This window comes from Elgaria multicarinata, chromosome 3 (assembly GCF_023053635.1).
Source record: "Elgaria multicarinata webbii isolate HBS135686 ecotype San Diego chromosome 3, rElgMul1.1.pri, whole genome shotgun sequence".
Lineage (NCBI taxonomy): Eukaryota > Metazoa > Chordata > Lepidosauria > Squamata > Anguidae > Elgaria > Elgaria multicarinata.
In genome coordinates this window covers 1,644,636-1,664,838 of record NC_086173.1, presented here as the reverse complement: position 1 = coordinate 1,664,838, position 20,203 = coordinate 1,644,636, and the positions used below count along the sequence as shown (strand labels likewise).

At 48.5% G+C, this 20,203-nt stretch overlaps 1 protein-coding gene across 1 annotated transcript in view; it reads left to right on the top strand.

Moving 5' to 3' along the window:
* Positions 1-8,623: 8,623 nt before the first annotated feature.
* RASAL3 (RAS protein activator like 3) overlaps positions 8,624-20,203 on the top strand; it is a 36,530-nt gene continuing 24,950 nt past the window's right edge. The window contains exons 1-2 of the mRNA XM_063119008.1: positions 8,624-8,644; positions 9,198-9,618. Coding sequence (XP_062975078.1) covers positions 9,198-9,618 — 421 coding nt within the window. The 5' untranslated portion in view covers positions 8,624-8,644. The remainder of the gene's footprint in view (positions 8,645-9,197; positions 9,619-20,203) is intronic.

Below are 20,203 nucleotides of genomic sequence, written 5' to 3'. Positions count from 1 at the left end.
GGAAGCAACCGGTGAGATAAATGTTTCTTCTTTGTTGAATTGCAAGGGGGGTGGGGTGGAGGAAAGGAAACTGACCCTTCAAGAACAATATAAATCCCATATAAATTTTCATTGTTGCCAGAATTTTTAATGGCATGGGAGGGTTTTGCACATGCATAGCTCTTGTTGGGGGTGTCTGTCTCTTACTCTGTTTTAATAAAGTAATTATGTTTCTACATACCTGGACAATCTCCCAATCTCCGGTTGGACTCGATGGCCTTGTAGGCCCCTTCCGACTCTACTATTCTATGATTCTATGATTTGTCAGGAACAAATCCTGTCAGACTAATTTGATCTCATTTTTTGATCGGGTAACCTCCCTTGTGGACTGTGGGAATGCTGTGGACATCATAGAATCATAGAATCATAGAATAGCAGAGTTGGAAGGGGCCTCCAAGGCCATCGAGTCCAACCCTCTGCTCAATGCAGGAATCCACCTTAAAGCATCCCTGACAGGTGGTTGTCCAGCTGCCTCTTGAAGGCATCCAGCATTGTCTCTGGAGGCATCAAGGGCCTCTGCAGCTCTGAACACCTTTGATCAGCATAGGCTGTAGAGTTAAGCACTGTTAGAGGAAACAGCACAGCTATTTTGAGAAACCACAATTTAAGTAAATCATGCAGTGTTTTCAGTGGGGGGTGGGGAAAACACATACAATTCTTTGGCCTTGAACTGAACACATACGGATTGATTCTGAGGCGGAGAGCAACTTGCAGTACTGTGTTAGACAGCTGCGTCTTCCATTACAGGCCTGTTGTCATTGAATCCTTGCTTTGTTGGGTTGGACAAGATGTACAGGGGTGGCCGAGGGAAGGATTCCGTCATCTACATTCGATGGTTTCTGGTAAAAGTGAAAGACCCTGCAGGCTCTTTGTGGTCGCTGGCAGTGTTCGCCATAAGCCCTGGAAGCCCCGGAGCGGCTCCAAATCTGTGCTGCGTCAGTTATATGATACAGCCGCTGATTTGGAGCCACCCCGGGGCAAAGAGCCAAAGATCCGCTGCAGAAAAGTCAGGGATTACCCCGGCTTTTCCTGCCTGAGTAAAGTCAGTGCGGCTCTTCTGCAATCTGTCCTGGCTCCAGAGCTGCTCCCTGGGCATTCCTGGGCAGAAGGGCAAGATTGGTTGGGCCAAAAGCCATGGGAGGGGTAGAGTGAGCAGGCCGAGTGAGCCCTAATGTCCGCCAGAAGGCCCCCACTGCCTCCCCCACCTGGGGATTATTTGCCTCCACCAGCGATGCCTCAGGGTTTGGCGGTGGAACAGCACCAACTCAACGCCGTGATGACGGCCCCCAAGAAACAGGTCACCTCTCCTTACTGATAGAGCAACTGCATGCAGTGAAAGCTACTTGGCTGGGCTTAATCCGAACCAGGTCTCCTCAGACTCACTGCCAAGGGCATGTGGAGTAATACCCAGCAGCAGAGTGTGCACTTGATCACGTACAAAGTCTTTATCTCATCAAGGAATCATTTCACACTTCCAGATCAGAGGATGTGGTTTACAGGCAGCTTGAGTTCCACGCTTTGACAAATAAAACCTTCTCTTTGGGTGTGCAGGAAGCCTTGAATGGCAGCTGCCACGGCTGCTACACAATACTTTAAAAAAGTAAATACATTATTTTCCATTAAGCAGATGAACACAACTTTTAGCAATATCTTAAGAGTACATTATACTGTATAAACATCCACATTCAGTTTTGTAGTGCCAAAGTTACACTAGATACAAAAAGTTGCACAAGGTATATATTCAAATCTACATTATTATTATTATTATTATTATTATTATTATTATTATTATTATTATTATATAGCACCATCAATGTACATGGTGCTGTACAGAGTAAAACAGTAAATAGCAAGACCCTGCCGCATAGGCTTACAATCTAATAAAATCATAGTAAAACAATAAGGAGGGGAAGAGAATGCAAACAGGTACAGGGTAGGGTAAGGAGGCACAGGGTAGGGTAAAACTAACAGTAGAAAGTAACAGTAGAAGTCTGCACAACATCAAGTGTTAAAAGCTTTAGGAAAAATAAAAGTTTTTAGTTGAGCTTTAAAAGCTGTGGTTGAACTTGTAGTTCTCAAATGTTCTGGAAGAGCGTTCCAGGCGTAAGGGGCAGCAGACGAAAATGGACGAAGCTAAAGCTGACTGCCCAGCCGGCTGCCCCCAAATTGAGGACATGACACACTTTCTAGTTGAGTGTCCAGTGTATGTCGAGCTGAGGAAGCAACACCTTGAGCCCCTGATTCCCGGGTTCAACCACATGTCACCTAAAAATGTAACTCAGATATTATTGTTAGGCTCTGATCATTATATATCATTCAGGACTGCCAAATTTGTATAGAGGGTGCTGGAGCTACGGAAGCTTTTGTCTGCCATATAGGATCAAATTTTACTAATCTGAGATTACATGACTGCCAGTACTGGTACTGCAATTGACCCTACTATCAGTTTTATATTATTATCTTGTATTATTCTTCTGATTATGGTGAGATGGTGTATGGACATGCTATTATGTTATTATGTTAATATGTTATTCTGCTACTATTTTATTTGTTTACGATTGGCCTATTCAGCTAACAAGCAATAAAGATTGATTGATTGAATATTCAAATCTTAAGACATTACATCTCTCTAAAAAACACACAATACATTCTGAGTGGGATAGATTTTCAGAGGTTTGTGTAATCTGCACACTGATTTGAAGCTTTCATCATTAGCAGTTGCCATCGAGAGGGAAGATCCCCTGAGATGTGGTTATCATGTGCAGGTGGGCAGTTAACAAGACTTCTAATTCCACTTTTAAAGGCAGTTCACATATCACTTTGATTGCATGGCTTGCAGATTCTCCAAAGTTAGCAACAAGGGAGAGGGCCTTCTCAGTGGTGGGCCCCCGACTGTGGAATGATCTTCCTGATGAGGCTCGCCTGGTGCCAACGTTGTTATCTTTTCGGCGCCAGGTCAAGACTTTTCTCTTCTCCCAGGTATTTTAACAGCATTTAACAACGTTAAGTTTGTTTTTAATTGACCCCAGAATTGTTGTTTTTAAATGGATACTGTTTTTATGTTGTTGTTGTTTTTAAAAATTGTATACTTTTAATGTTTACTATTTTTAATATTGTAAACCGCCCAGAGAGCTTCGGCTGTGGGGCGGTATATAAATGTAATAAAATAAATAAATAAACATTTCAAGTTGAGTTCACAGATCTCATATTGAGCTCCATGCACTGTAGGTGGCATTTGATGTCAAGAGTCCCACCAAAGGGAATTCCTAAGGTCAAACCTCACTTTAATTGCAGGGCATCAGTAGTGAAGGACACGTGCTCCTGCAAATTGCGTACAGGAAATGATAAGACTCACTTTCACACATGCGTTAAATTGCCTTTGAGCCTGTCTTTCAAGACCCAGCTGGGATCATGGGTGTCTATAAAGCAGAACCGTCACATTTTGCTGCCTGAGGTGGAGCACCAAATGGTGCCCCACTCCCCAAGTAATGTGTGTAGTACTCAAGGCACCTGTGGAAGTTTATTTTGGCACCTGAGGCAAAAAATCTCACAAGCCCCCACCCTGGCAGTAGATATATCACCACTGCCATCATCATCATCATCATCATCATCATCATCATCATCATCACAACAACAATCATTTGGTGGCACCCAAATTCATGCGCCTGTGATGGTCACCTCACTCTGCTTGATAATAGGACCGGCTTTGCACCTAGGCCTGAAAAGTGTGGAGGAGGAGGAGGAGAATACAGAAGCTAGCCATCCAGCCGAGAAAGGTGCTGCTCCATTGTCCGGACAACGGACTCCTGCTGTTTATATTAGACTACACTTTGGCAATCCAGAGGCTTCATACCACCTGCCAATCACAGAAGCTGATGGTGCAGACCCTTGTCAATAAGCCTGAGCCCGCAAAAGTTGATATTTTAGCTTTCTAGTTATTCTAGCTGGAATAGCAGACTCCATTTGGGGCTATCCTTCCATACTGTCCCATCCTTTAAAAGAGCACCTTTTATCAGCTTAGGCTGATATACCAACTGCGCCCTTATCTGGACAGAGATAGCCTAGCTACAGTGATCCATGCTCTGATAACCTCTCGTTTGGATTACAGCAATGCGTTATACCTGGGGCTGCCTTTGAAAACGGTCCGGAAACTTCAGCTGGTACAAAACAGGGCAGTCCGCCTACTAACAGAGACTGGCCGACGAGACCACATCACACCAGTCCTTTTCCAGCTTCATTGGCTGCCAGTCCAAGTCCGGGCCCGATTCAAAGTGCTGGTATTAACATTCAAAGCCCTAAACGGCTTGGGGCCAGGCTATCTGAAGGAACACCTCCTCCCATATGTACCTGCCTGGACCCTAAGGTCATCCTCAGGGGTCCATCTCCGCGAGCCCCTGCCAAAGGAAGTGAGGCAGGTGGCTACCAGGAGGAGGGCCTTCTCTGCTGTGGCACCCCGGCTGTGGAATGAGCTCCCTAAGGAGGTTCGCTTGGCACCTACATTATATGCTTTTAGACGCCAGGTGAAGACCTTTTTATTCTCCCAGCATTTTAACAGTTTATAAATAAATTTTAACTTGGTGTTTTAAATTTGTAATTTTGCATTGCTGCTGTTTTTATCTGGTTGAGCTTTTATATTGTATTTTATATTATTGTTTTATACTTTGAATGTTTTTAATTTTTGTGAACCGCCCAGAAAGCTCCAGCTATTGGGCGGTATAGAAATGTAATAAATAAATAAATAAATTAATAAATAATAAAAAAATCCTACAGCCCCTTAGATACACAAAGCTGTTTAGCATGAAAGGGATTAGCTCCCTCTTTGCCAGTTCTCAGTTCCCTATGGTAAACTCCGCCGATTGCGCTTTTCCTTGACTCATCCTATAGTGTATAGTGAACTTGTAGCCATTGGCTGGTGGGATAACTGCTGCCGATCAAGACCACCCCAAGGAAACAGCATAAACCACGCCCATTTGAGGTTGTCCCTTTCCCCCCAACATGAAACGCAAGAGCTTTGATGTAAGCCTAGGATTACACAGCATAGATTGAAGTCACACCAGTACTTACTTAAGTTTTGTTTTCTCCATTTTCATAGTGCATACTCACTGCTTTCCTACTTTATCCTGTTTGTATCTGTAATAAACTTCTCTTAACTGGAAAATTGGGCTGGTTTGGGATTCCTGTTTACACCTTCAAGACCGCTTACCCACCTCCCACACCACATTGCCTATGTTGCAAAAATAGCTCGTTCCCTGGTGTACCAAGTCCAATACAGCACACGAGGAGGAGAGGAGATGAAGTATGGGTCAAACAGCGTTTATTCGGCAGAATGAAGAGACACAAGGAGCTAATTGCTGCAAAGCATGTGCCTACCTCGCGAGGGGGGCAGTTAGGTTTTACACACTATCTTCTCTGGTGTCACATACGTAGGCACCATCTAACAGGATATTTCTAGCTGATAAGTCCAATACATGGCATGTTCTTTTGGCAAGCATCAATACAAAGAGATAGGTACTGAATGTTCCTTAAGGGAACATTTACTTGATTTTGGCTTCTCATAGACATTTTGCAACATTTCGTTAGCAACTACCGCAGCAACTCTTCCTCAGAGAGGGCCACCTGGACTGTTTGGATTATGCTGGGTGCTTCCAGACAAGGCTTTTATGCTGCCACTGCCATGCCGCATTCATGGAATTTTATAGAGGGTCCAACTAATCTCAGCGGGATTCCAAGTCTGAGTTGGGCTGCTACATGGCTCCTCATAGGAGAGAGGATGGGTGTGAAGTGTGTAACCTGCTCTCTAGTGACAGAGTAGTTCAACCGGCTGGCAGCAGGCTTGGCTGAGGTTAGTACAAGCAGCCCGAGTCCGTGTTTCAAGAACAACTGTGCACCTTCCAGACCAGTCAGACCGATAGAGGTTGGCTTCAACCAACCACACGACAAGAGGCAGCCTTGGCATTACTCAGGCAGGGTGAGGTGAGATTATCATCTTGTTGCAGATCCCATGGGGACTCGCAGAGCACACGGTAAGAGGAGAGGAAATCACTGAGACGGAGTGGTGGTGAAGGCAAGATAGAGTGAGAAGCACCGCAGGAAGCCAAGGTAACTGGCTGGCTGGCCCTGTGTCATCATTGGGGGGGGGGCACAGAACTTGATGATGAGTTGCTGGGGGGGGGTCCTTGTGGGTTGAAGTTGAGAGATAAGAGGGGAGAGTTGGAGCAGAACCTCCAAGGCATTTTGCTTCTGTTGGTTGGGCAGAAGTAATGGTGGGGGCGGGAGGGCGCGGAATAGACCAGAGTTCTAAGAGATCTGTGTGGGAAGAAAAGAGCACAGGTGGAAGGTGGGCCTAAGTGTGAATCCAGGATTGCAGCCACTACTCTCACTGTCACTCTTCGTTTTATTCAGTCCGAAACCAGGTGATCATCTCACCCAGGGCTGGCACTACCAGTAGGCAGGTCAGGCAGCTGCCTAGGGTGCCGCCCCTTAGGGGCACGCGCAGGCAGAGTTCCGGCTGGCTGAACTGGTGCGAAGAGCAGCAGCCAGGAAGCAGCGGCCCAGGCAGGCCTTCAGGAGGGCTGCGCGGGACCCTCGACAGGCAGATGGTGAGTCTTTCTCGGTGGGGCTGGCCGCACCTGCGTGGCGGCGCCCACTTGGGCCCCAGCGATCTCTCCTGCGCCCTGCACAGGAGCCCTGGCTCGGCCGGGGCGGAGCGGGGCGAGGGGCGCTTTCTGGCGGTGGCGGCGGCAGCGGGCGCCTCCCCTGAGCGCTCGGCCTCGCCCCATCGAAGGATAGGTGCTGCCGGCTTTGCGTGAGGCATCTGGCTCACCCAGCGGGGAAGTCCGGTTGCCCTCTGTCCCACCGACGAAGCATCGCCTCCTCTGGCGGGCCTTGGGGTGGCCAAGGGGGGTCGAGACCAGGTGATCATCTTTGCTCGCTTTCCCTCGGCCGGTCGGGACCCTGGAATGCTGTCGGGCTGAGCCTGTGTTGAGTTTTCCCGTGGGCTGGGCAAAGGGTGGCACGGGCGGTGGGTCGGCTGGCTGGCGCTCAGCCCAGTGCGGATCAAAGGGGACGCCTTTCCCGTGAGCCGAGTCTTGCTCCTGGGTGCTGTCCAAGCCCTTCCCGGCTGTTGCTCTCCACACCGCCCTTGCCGAGAGACGGGGAAGCCAGGCCCGCCAGCCTACGAGCGCTGGAGACACTTAGCTTTTTTGGCTCAGTCTGTTCTGCTATCCCTTGAGGGGACAGCGGGCAGGAGGCGCTTTCAAGACTTCCTTTCCTTCAAGGCAGCAAATATGCCCCCCACGCCTTTTATCCTCACAACAACCCTGTGAGGGAGGATAGGCTTGAGGGCTGGTTCAGCCGAAGGCCATCCAGGGAGCTTCCTGGCTGAGCCTGGAGTTGGTGCTTTAACCACCGGCTCCTCCTCCCATCACCGAATAAAAGGAAACTATAATAGTTCAGAAATTCTTCTTGAACAGCTGAATTGAAGTTGGCTTTTTTTTTGGGGGGTGCAAGTAGTTCACCTTGCCTAGGGTACAAAATAGTCTGGCCCCAGCCCTGATCCCACCTGCAGACTCTTTCTTTGGGCTGCAAGCACATGCTCCTGAGATGAACTGCAGACCCAATGTGCGGCCTTGCTAGGCTCCCCATGGAAGAAGATGCCAAAGGTTTGCAAGGTGGAGCACCATCTGCAATGGCGGACTTTCCCATCTCCGCTGTCCCTGGAGGACTGAGGGCACTCAGTCCAATTCAGAGCAAACTGTGTGTTTTGGTCTCATGCTTTAGCGCAGAACTCATTTGAAGGATGAAAGACCGGCCATGTGGCGGCCGCTGCCACCGCTGCTGCTGCGGCATGAGGTTTTGCACTCCTCCCCACCCAGCAAACATCCACGGATTGCCCTGGTTTGCCATGTAATGTAGTCAGGCCAGAAAACAGAACTGATCCAAAACCTGCACAAAGAGAGCCCCAAACATACCTGGGTAGGTATTAAAATGTAATAAATAAATAAATAAAATAAATAGGTATTACCCGGTCCGACTTCTGTTTTTATGTTTTAAAGAACATGCACCAGCCAAGCCCCCTTCCCCACCCCATGGTCTTGTGGGCCCCACATTCTAGCCCTAACTAATGCCGGACTCCTCTGCAGCAGAAAGCCCCTTGTAAGCCCCGAGGGGATGCCTGGCAGGACACAGCCCCCGCCTTGCTGAAGAGCAGAAGGCAAAGAAACGCCGCTGCGCATCAGCTCCTTCTCCGCAGCGCGCCCCACGGCACTTGGCAGTCCCTTTCCCAGAGCTGGCGTTGTGCACGGGGGTTGGGCAGCATGGCTTCCCAATGCACAAGGGATGTGGTAAGACAGGTTCTGTGGGCCAGGGCAGAGCTGGTTGTTCAAGAGGCAAGCCCCACCAGGCCCCACCCATGGCTCTTTGGAGCTGGGGTGCAGTCTGCAAGGTTTCAGAGAGCACCATCGACCTTCTCCGGAGGATTTCTGAAGAGGCAGATGGGCTCCAGTGACACCCCACTCCCAGGCTCTGCAAGCTTAGCGGAGTTTTGCCTGCAAGTAACAATCTGCTACTCTGCGGTGCAAGTTCTTTCATCACAGGAAGCACCCGGGTACACGAATGACTGTGGGATGCGCTTAGGCTGGCCAGCTAGTTTTCTGTTTCTGCTGTTACAGGCAAAAACTGAGCCTTGTTAGGAAACAGCCTTATTAGAAAAGGTTCGTCCTGAGCCTTGTTGGGGTGGTGGTGGTGGTGAAGCTAGCAACTGAGATGCAGCTGGCCCAGTGCAGCATCTTCCAGGGAGAGAGTTCCCAGCGCCATGCTCCTTGAACAGAAAGCAGCAGAGGGTGGCTACACCATTCCTGCAGCACCCACCCACCTCTAAGAAAGGGACGTTCTCTGGCAGAAAAGGACACCTTCTGGGTCTCAGGGAGGAGAGACGGCATCTTTCCATTGCTCCAAGAAGGCAGGTATCTTTGTTTCCTTGCTGCTCAGGGCGGGGATTCCAGACCAGGTGCCCTTAATCAAGTTGCCAAGACAGGAGGCTCGTTAGACAGTTTGGCCAAAGCCTGATCAGGGGTCACTTCTCACTTGATGGTGGATATGAGGCTCTGCTGTGGCTGCTTTTCTGGACCCCTCCTACTTTTTATTCTTTTGCTTGGCAGATGGAGGCTCCCCAGAAACCCAGGCCCGGAGCAGAGGCCCCCTCCTTGCTGAGGTCCTACAGGTGGCAGACAGTTCCACGACATGGCGAGAGGGAGCCAGAGCTGGGTTCTAACCATCACAGCTCAGAGAGCAGCAAGTGCCGGGGCAAGCTGCAGAAATGGAAGCGAGTCCAAAGCCAGACAGAAAGTGAACTTCCTCTGCCTAGCCGTGAACAGCCGCCACCAGTGGCCCACCAAGACAACCGAGCTGCTACCAAGAGGTCTGTGTTCCAGAGGGCTTTCTCTACCCCTGCCAAGATGACGAAGGGCCGGGACGGAAGCAGTAAGCTGAGTCTAAGGAAGTACCTACGCTCCATGTCCAGCCGGAGGAACCAGGAGGGTACCCCCCGGTCAGAAAGGGAGACCAAGGAAGCAAGCAAAGGTAGGAGAACTCTGCACCAGGGCAGCTTTCAGCTGGGCAGTTGGGTTGTTTTGGACTGGATCGGAAGACGCCACGAGGGAATCTTAGCTGCATAGAGCTGGTGCAAAGCCAATTTTGTTCAAAAATATACCCTGCCCCATTTAGTGTCGTCACCCCTTAACAAACCGATTACAAATATTGTTTTATGCCTACTTTTATGAAACAGCTGGGTGTATTCCATGGGTTGGATCCAGAATTAGTCATGCTTAGAGTAGACCCATTTAAATCAACAGGACTTCAGTTCGTCATGTTTATTTGATATGTGGGTGATTCAGACTTCAACACCTACAGACCCCTCCCTTTTTTCTTTTTAAAGGAAGGTTCTAACCGTCATAGCTGAGATATGTTTTGAAAGCATAGAGGCAGCGCCTGGTGAAGCCCCGGCAAGGACCGCGGGAGAAGTGGGCTTCAGTGCGCTGCAATGCTCCTTGCCTAATACTCACCGCTAGTATATTATATGTAAATAGGCTTAACTTGCATACTTTATGAGGCAGAGTTTGGATTGTTTTAGCTTACCTGGCACAGCCCAGAACTGTTCTAAATTGTGCTAGCTGTAATGTAAAACTATGCTAGGGTAGGGTGACCATATTTGGGAAACCAAAAAAGAGGACACCTAGTGTGTGTGTGTGTGGGGGGGAAGCAGCTTTCTGAGTCCTGCAGAAAGTACGTTATTCCCCCGCCACCTTAAAGAACCCGATTGGAGTGGAGGAGGGGAAAGGATTTCATTCTGCACCACCACCATCCACTCCAATTGGGGCCTTTTCTATAATGTCCACGAATGACCCACTTTCCCCTTTAAGACCTCAGTTGGAGCTCAGGGTGGGGGAATGATGTGCCTCAAGAACGCATGTCATTCCCTCCTGCCATGCTAATGGCAGCCTTAAAGAGGAAGGTGTGTCATTCCAGGACATTATTGAAAATTATAGAAAATCCCCCCTGACACCATGGAAAGAACAAAAACCAGGACAAATCCGGGGAAATCCTGACAGTTGGTCACCCTGTGCTAGGGTGACCCTATGGAAAGGAGAACAGGGCTCCTGTATCTTTAACAGTTGCATAGAAAAGGAAATTTCAGCAGGTGTCAATTGTATATGGTGAAATTCCCTCTACATCACAACAGTTAAAGCTGTAGGAGCTATACTAGAGTGACCAGATTTAAAAGAGGGCAGCTTAAACTGTTGTATATAACTCCATATATACAAATAACACCTGCTGAAATTTCCTTTTCTATGCAACTGTTAAAGTTACAGGAGGGTCACCCTAAACTGTACAAAAGGAGGTTGACATTCTGGATTTTTTGTCTACAGCTGCTAGGTTTACTTAAAGAGTAAACCCTCCTTCTCTCCAGGAACCTCTCTCTTCCTGCCCATTTCTGGGAATAACAATGGCTGGTTTTTTGCCACAGTTTAGAAGCAGTAGACTTTCAGGCTGTAGCAAAAAAGGGAGTGCTCCGGTGATTAGCTAGTTAGGCAGCTAAGCTCTGGGACAGACCAAGTTAGTAGTTCTCACACTACCGTTGTACCACTTTTAAGTGCAAGACTGAGTGGTAGGAAGGTCTTGTTACCTATGGAGAGAGGGCAGGAGTGCAGCCTAAACCAAAGCCAAGGGGTGCTTTCAGATGGAGGGGTCCTAGCGCTAACAATCTGAAGGCATTGTGCAGCTACTCCATCTTTTTTCCTTAATGGATTTTCCATGGTAAAAAAAAAAAAAAAGGATGGAAGAAATAGTGGGAAACCACAGTGACAAGTGGAAAACAATGTCGTCTGTAAAATTCTGTGAATGAGGCGGGGAGATGTAGGGCCAAGCAAAGACATTGCCTGAGGCAGAGGACCGGGCGGCGCTCACTTCCATTCCAAGGGCAGAAGGCGGAGGGACTGGCACAATAAGAGCTGGGGGCTGTTCCTATTGCCCCCAGCCGTTGCCTTGCTCGGCTTAAGGATTGGGGTGATGGCACAGTAAAAGCATCATCCGGAGGCACCCAAGGTAAGGGGATCTACACGTCGTACTGAAGGCGCCTGTGTGCGCCTCCAGTCCGCCCTCAAAACGATGGTGTAGACGGAGAAAGAAGAGATGGAGGAAGAGGAGGAGGAGGAGGCGGCTGGGGAACCGGCCGCGTCCTTGCCGCCGCCTCCTGCTGCCGGGGTAAGAGCCACCCAGGTCAAAGAGCTCGGCGGAAGCGGAAGCCGAGCTCTCCAACCCGGGTGGCTCTTACCCCGGCAGCAGGAGGCCGGCGGGGAGGTGGCAGTGGCAAAGACGCGGCCGGTTCCCTAGCCTCCTCCTCCTCCGCCTCTTCCTCCGCCTCTTCTTTCTCCGTCTACGCCATCGTTTTGAGGGCGGACTGGAGGCGCACGCAGGCGCCTTCAGTACGACGTGTAGATTCCCCTGGTATCGAAATAGATTTACTGGTGGCCTAGTTAAGCTGAACAAATTGAATGTAAACCAGCTGAGTCCTTTTGGCACCTTATGAAACTAATGGGGCTCTTGATGCCTAAAATCCTTTGAGTCTGTGGAAAGCGGTTTTTGGATTGATCAAACTCCTGAACTGCAAATTAAAATGTATGCCCATTTTTACCATTGCAAATGAAAATCTAGTCGTCCCAATTTCTGCTAATGACATTTGGGTACGCTGTTCGCAAACTGCTACCCTGATCTGGGAATCACTGATAAGGAGGCGGCACCCTCTCTCTGTTCCCCAACAGTCGCTTATGTCTCAGGTAGGTGCAACATGCCCCAATTTTGTTTTCTCAATTGGCTGCCCCACAGCAAAAGATGCAGATTTTTTGCTCTCTTGTGCTGAAAGGGCAGGGCGGAACAGACGCTTTCCTCATGACAGGCCTTTTCCACATGATTAGCCTTATGCTCTGTAAATCTGCATATATATATATATTTCTGTTTGCTGTGCACAGCCTACACATCTTATCTCAAAGTAGCGCTTTTGTGGAATGTGGTTGCATTAGAACTGGGTGTGAATGTGTGCCATATGCAGTTTATATTGTTTATGATGAGTGATGCAAACTCTCCCTTTGCTTATACTACTTTGTCATTTGTTTTGGTTTATGTTTTATTCTTCAGTTGTTGTTTTAAACAAAATTGGGGGTGCTTTTCGCTCCCCTGTTGTATAACTCCTGTGTTGAGGAATATTTTTAGCTAGGTGTTCTGTTTTTTAAAGAGGGAATAAAGTAGTTTCTTTTCTTAAATAAATAAATAAATAAATCCTTCCATAAACATCTCCTCCCCGTTGCTTAGATATTTCACCACGGCTCCTTCCTGACGTGTGAATCAGGGCTGCTGTTCTATTTCCTCTCTTAGCTCTCTCCACCACCATCTTCGCAACCCATTTGACAGACGAACCGCCCAGTCAACTGAATGTTGATGCCGTGGTGGATCTTGCCCAGTTCCTATCCGTCCACTCTTGGGGGTTGGACCGGCCCAGCTTTTTAAATTATTGTCTTTAAAGTAAAGCACGAACATTCATTCACACTTCAACATACGTTTGGCTCTTTTTTTTTTTAAGCCATAATAATCAACTTTTTAAAAGTAGAAAAATACTTCAGGAAGTGAGTGGGGAGGAAATTGCTTTAGGGCATCACGTGATCCTACTGATCAATGCTCCACTCTGCATGGCGGGCTTCTGCTATGAACAGGAAGACCCAGTCCTGAAGGACGGAGCACCAACTGCTTCAAGTGGTGTTTACAGCCTCTTAGGAATCAGGCAGGAGTCATGTAAAATACAGCCAGCGTGCTGCCGACTTCTGCCTCTCTGTGTCCCTCCTGCCTTGTCTCTGTACTGAGACGCTTCCTGGTAACTGGTCCCTCCTTCCTGTGTCTCTGAGTTATTCAGCCTGTCTGCTACCCCAACTCCTCCTACCTAGTTCTATACACATTGATACATCTATCCTTTAAAAACTTTAAGAAATGAAACTTTGTAAAACAACAACAACAACATATATACGCCCTTGAGCTTAAACATACTCTTGCATGTGATGGGGTCTCCATTTCAGTCGATAGGGCCAATTTTAATTTGTTTTGCTACAGCAGAAGTCATTCTTTCCTGGTGGTAATTGGTATCTGTGGTATCCAAAGGGGATTGAGATCAGTGTGAGCTGGTCAGTGTCTCATTCACTCCGGTAGTTTGAGAGATAAATACAGGAGTGGCATCTTCTGCCTCCTGGAATGGCTGGTTCTGAGTCTGCTAACCTTAACTTTCCTAGCTAGTTCCACATACATTGATCACCAACTGCCCTGTGGGTTGTCCAGTCCGCACTGCTTCTCTCTCTAACTTATTTATGGTCGCTGTCACCACTCTTCTCTTCGACCCTAGAATAGGGGTGACAGGGACCCTGCAATCCGAAGGTGTTACCCCAGGGAAGGGGCAACTATGAGCTAAAACTCCCCACTTATTGCTGAGCGAGTCGGCCTATTTGCCGTTGTCTCCCACTTGATCAAAGTGTACAGCGTGAAAGAGTGATCAGATCTGGCATATATGCGGACAGATCTGTGGACTATCTAAATATGTAGTAAAACCCCACATTCCAGTTCTGAAACTTTATTCAGGTTAATGATAAGGAAGGAAAGATAAAGCAGTACATAGCATAAAGGGTAAAAATGGCTTTGCTTTCCTAAAGAGAGAATCCCAGCGCAGCTGCAGAGATCTCTTACGCAACACCTTTTCTTATAGTGGAGTTTGTCTTTCAAAAGCAGCATGCTGCTTATAGGGTGAGGGCATTGGAAATTGCCATTTTCTGGTCTGTTTTCATGGAATACTGGACTTGTGAATGCTCAAACATACGTCACAATCAAACTTCAACATATCCTTGGGAAGGAACCATAAGCTTAGCACAGGTTACAGCATTAAAAGAGCACATTCCTTTATCACAAACACAATTCTTGAAAAAAATATCATTCCTGAGCACCAAGAGATTTTGTTATGTATCTGGGAGGGGCGATTACTTTCCCTACTAGTGGACCCATAGGTGTGCGCAGCACATTTCATTAGGCTGTGCACCCAGGTGTTTTTTTTTTTTAAAGACTAACATTTATTGAATACTCAGTCATAAAGGACATTATTTTTAGACACTGATGCCCTTGTCCGCATTTGGCTTGCCTGATTGTTGAGGGGGGGGGCATCGCAGGTGGTGGGGAACAAAATATTCCTCCTGCCCCAGCACTGGTGGTGCTTTGCGTTGACACTGGCCTTGTCATTCCCCTGCTGCCGGGAGCAATGATGCTTCTCTCGGAGGCAGTGTTTCTTCTAGGGATGTGCTCTGCTTCTCCTCGGACCGGAGAAGCAGGAGCGGATCGGGGGGCTTCGCCTCCCCTTAAGGCGGAGGCGAAGAGGACCGGGGAAGCTGCGGAGCGTTGAGGAGCGGATCGAGGTGAAGGAGGATCCTTCGCCTTGATCCGAAGCTCCGCAAAAAAGGTAAGGGGGGTTTACTTGGCCCTGCTGTTGTCGCTGCCGCCCATGCGGCGACGGCGGCAGAGCCAGGTAAGGGGGAGGGGGGTCTTACCTGCATCCGTCCGCGGTCCCGCGGCTGCTTCAACTGAGCCCGAGGACTCAAACAGGAAGACTAGGCCGCAACTGTGGCGACTGCATCTGATGATGGAGTGGCGAATTGTGCTGCCCCTGCCCGCAGGGACCACCTCCAGCAGGTGATCTGGACAACCCTACCATCCGCTCTTCTTCCATGGGATTTGTCGCAGTGAGAGCACAGCCAGCGGGCTCTCTGGAGTAGCCCCCCCCCTTTCCCTGCCTTGCTGTGTGGCTGGAAATGGCCATCCAGGTGAGCCATGCGAGGTCTTCCAGGAGTTGTACAAACTCCCACAGAGCCATGTGAAGTCTTGCAAGAGTCCTGTGAACTCCTGTGATAGCCAACCCCCCTTTTCCTGCTGTGTAGCTCTCAACATATCTGGCAGCGACAGCAACGAGATGTGATGCAGTGGCGGCGGCACCTCAGGCGGTGCGAGACTTCGCGTGAACCTGTTTGAGTAATTTCCTACCACAAGACTTTACTAATCCTGAAACCATGGCTGGTGGCAGGAGATATGGAATCTCCATATTCAGCAGCTGCCTGTCTGTTCCTGGCCACTTGTCCTACATTCTCCCTCAAGGTTTGAGCCAAGGTTTTGGTTTGAAATAGTCATATAGAACTCATATCACACTTCTGCTCCTGTCTTATTCAGTCAGATAGTTCCCTCACCCACCACAGCAGCTAAAGGCAAACTCCACTGTGAAGGAGCACCAGGAGACAGAGGCTGGCAGGCCAGAGAGAGAAGGTGTGTTGGAAGGGAGCCTCCCATCATATTGTCCAGGCTTTAATTTCATCTAAAATATGCTTAGCCACGCCTGCCCAGCCTAAATATGCCATGAAAACCTTCTAAAGAACATCCTGCAGGCTTCTGAAGCAGCATTTTATTTTTTATTTTTTATGGATGAGCTTCTTTCCTAAAGTTTAAATCAGATAAATTTTCTGTAATTTAAACCTATTTCTTTTCTTTCATTTCTCAGTGGTAGGGTAAAGAATAGTTCTTCTTCCTTCTGAGTTCCATCAGCGTTTTTAGAACCAGTTAACATCGTGGTCATTTTGTCTTGGAGGCTAAACATGGCCCTTTCTTTTTGCTTTTAATCATGCTTCTGGATTCTTTGCCACCTACCGGGTTCCCCTTTGAATTCTCTTCAGTTAGGTAAAATCCGTTATGAACTTTGGTGCCCAAAATGCTAGATGAGTGGTGCTGAATAGAGAAACCATCTACCGTCTGGCTCCTAGAAAAGGTGCCTAAAGCTATATGTCTGTCTGCAGTACTTCTACATAAGCAAAGAAAAAACAGACAAATGTAGTAATGGGCACAGAATCCAGTGTTTTTGTGACCCACAATTTCATGTCTTTTTAATGCCCAGAACACCCAGCACTGCTGGAATTCATGTACAGTGAATGGCGCTGGTATTTTGGGATGTGATTTAATTCATGTAGACTCTTCTGCAAAACCATGGTGGATTGGTTCTGAAAAGAGCTCAAGCCTCCCCAGAAGTCTATCCTAATCAGGGGCAGCCTAGGATAAATAGCCTTCCCTCACAACCACCAGCAACTTGCAGTTATCCTTTAAAAATATATATTAATATTTTTATAGTATTTGTAATTATTACAATCCATGGTAATGTCATTGCAAGGTGAATCAAGTTCTGCTTATTTCTATCAAGAATTAATTACATCAAACTAGAAATTGAAAAAGAGAGACACTTTAAAGCTAATTAACGGAAGTTCATTTTGGTAGTTAGTATCGAAACTGTAGACCCTTGCTGGGGGCAAATGTCAAAGACACGTCTTGGCTCACCAGAAACAGAACCCTGATTCAACCAGCACAGAGGCACCAAACTTGCCTCCGATCCCCTTCCAGCTCAGTGCTCAGCGCCAGAGATAGCTTGCCTGTCCCTTCGGCCAGCCTGTGACCCTAATCACAGGTGTGTGAAGGCGGACTATGGAGACCCCGCTGCTGAGAGAAAATGCTTTGTACATATTGAGAGGCATTGCCTTCTTTATCGTTCTTATTACACAAGGATGAGTTGTGGCCTTCAAAATCAATTTCAGGGCTGAAAATAAGCCAATAGGATGCAGCTATCCAGAGAAGAATGGGGGGTGGGTGGGTCCGAAGAGGACCAAACTTGTATAGTGGTTAGTGTGTCAGACTAGGGTCCCAAGAACCCAGGTTCAAGTAAGAGCGGAGTGCATAGCAGCATGTATTTCTAGCCATCTCTTCACTAGCTTCCAATTCACTTCAGAATCCAATATAAACTTCTCCTGTTGACCTTCAAAGCTTTTCACGGTCTAGCTCCTTCCTATCTCTCCTCTCTCATCTCACACTATTGCCCCGCTCTTGCTCTTCGCTCCTCTGATGCCATGTTTCTCGCCTGCCCAAGGGCCTCTACTTCCCTTGCTCGGCTTCGTCCATTTTCTTCTGCTGCCCCTTACGCCTGGAACGCTCTTCCAGAACATTTGAGATCTACAAGTTCAATCGCAGCTTTTAAAGCTCAGCTAAAAACTTTTCTCTTTCCTAAAGCTTTTAAAACTTGATGTTGTTTGGACTTTATACTGTTGGTTTTACCCTACCCTGTGCCTGTTTGCATTTTCTTCCCCTCCTTATTGTTTTACCATGATTTAATTAGAATGTAAGCCTAAGCGGCAGGGTCTTGCTATTTACTGTTTTACTGTTTTACTCTGTACAGCACCATGTACATTGATGGTGCCATATAAATAAATAATAATAATAATCACACTTGTGGAGACGTGTTGTACCGCGTGAGGCCCAGGTCTGTGTCTGTGGCCCAGGATGTGCAGAGTGCCAAGAGGCAGGGGCTTCTGGGTGTTGCCTAGCATTTCTTCTTCTTTCATGGTCTCACGGGGCTCTTCCACACATCGTACTGAAATGTGGAAGAAGGCTCGGAGAGCTCGGCGGAAGAAGGCTGCCGAGCTCTCCGTCCCGGCGGGCGAGGAGGGAGGTGGGTGGCGGCGCCAGCAAGGACGCCTCTTCCTCGTCTCTTTTACAGGCAAGCTACACAATCGCTTTGAGGCCGCACTGGGGGCGCATGGAAGCGCTTTCAGTACGATGTGTGGAAGAGCCCATGGTCACATGTGACACCCCTCTTGTCACTCATTACCCCATCTCTCTTCCTGTCCCCACATTGTTTCTTGCCAGAAAGAAATGCCTCAGTTCTGGTGAAACTCAAAATACCTGTTAGAGAAGAAAGCATATCAGGGCACATGGTGGGGTTATGCAAAATAAGCCAGTCTGCAAAATATGTTATATTCCATTGCTATTTTGAGCTCTGTGTACCTGTTCCTTGGCGTAGGGTTTTGGTTTCCTTTCCCCAGGCCTTCCCATTCGTGCCCAATCGCTCTAAACCAGGATTATGCTACATGCAAATTTTGTTAGTGATAATTAAATTGGCAACTAATTGCCAAGTCACTCAGGAGCCACTCAGGAGAGGGTGGAGTGAGTTGGGCTGAGTGCTGGTGTGCATGTGTGTGGGATGTCGTTCAAAGATTCTTCCATGATGCTTCGTGTGTCACAATGCAGGCAGAAATATAGGGCACAAGCTCCACGCTCACCCTGGCCCAGTTGCAGCTCTGGATGGAGACAGGGAGCCGGGGGCAGGGGTCTTTAGGTGGTAGTGGAGATTATAGCCTTCTGCTCTTGTGCTGACTCTGCCCTTGCCAACCCAGCTGAGTTGCTGATCTCTATCTGCACACCGCCACACAAGTGCAGCTAGGATTCACCTCAGGCGCAGGAAGAGTGTGGCGGCCACCCCCTCCTTTCTCTCTGACCTCTCTCCATGCTTATCATAGAATCATAGAATAGCAGAGTTGGAAGGGGCCTACAAGGCCATCGAGTCCAACCCCCTGCTCAATGCAGGAATCCACCCTAAAGCATCCCTGACAGTTGGTTTTCCAGCTGCCTCTTGAAGGCCTCAGGTGTGGGAGAGCCCACAACCTCACCAGGCAACTGGTTCCATTGTCGTACTGCTCTAGAATCATAGAATAGCAGAGTTGGAAGGGGCCTACAAGGCCATCGAGTCCAACCCCCTGCTCAATGCAGGAATCCACCCTAAAGCATTCCTGACAGATGGTTGTCCAGCTGCCTCTTGAAGGCCTCTAGTGTGGGAATGCCCACAACCTCCCTAGGGAACTGGCTCCATTATCATACTGCTCTAACAGTCAGGAAGTTTTCCCTGATGTCCAGCTGGAATCTGGCTTCCTTTAACTTGAGCCCGTTATTCCGTGTCGTGCACTCTGGGAGGATCGAGAAGAGTAGCCGTGGCTAGTAGCCTGAATATAGGGAACCCTGGCCACCAGGAGAGGGGCTGCGACAGCAGACAACGAGGCCAACGTTGCACTTAACATTTCAGTGCCCAAAGCCCAGCAGCTGAATCTTGGTATCTGTGGGCCTATGAAGCCCAAGTCACAGGCTGCCTTACTCTTGCCGTTGCTCAGGGCAAATCTAGCTCGATGACACAGGCCTCCATCATATTGTCGAAAGCCAGGAGATCAGAGGGCTACCAGTCTAGCTCCCTCAGTCATGCACGGCTCAGCTGACCCAGCCCAGCCCCTTCCTGGGGCGTCACAACCAAGGATGACAAATACGAGACAAAGCTGTCCATGGAGCCATCTCTGATCACGATGTTGTAGCTGCAGCTCCATTTCACACGAGAACCCGTCTCTCTATGGCCTCGGCCACAGTGGCAAAGGCTCTTGTCTTGTTTTGACTGAATGGGCAGGTTGTCAACAAATGTACCACACCTCACTCCCACTGTTGCTTGCTATGTAGCAATCCCAGTTTCCAGCCCTCCACCCTATGGATCCTGCCAACAGAGATGGATGAGTACATCTCAGGGAGGGAGAGCAGAATGTGTCTGTACCCTGGAAAGCCCGTATGTGTGAACAGAGGCAGTAGAAGGGAGAGGAGAAGTGAGTGGGGAGGAAACGGTACACTGCACATGCTCAGAAGCCCTCCCTTCTTTATGAGGACATCTCATCTTCTGAGTCTGAGCCTTTAT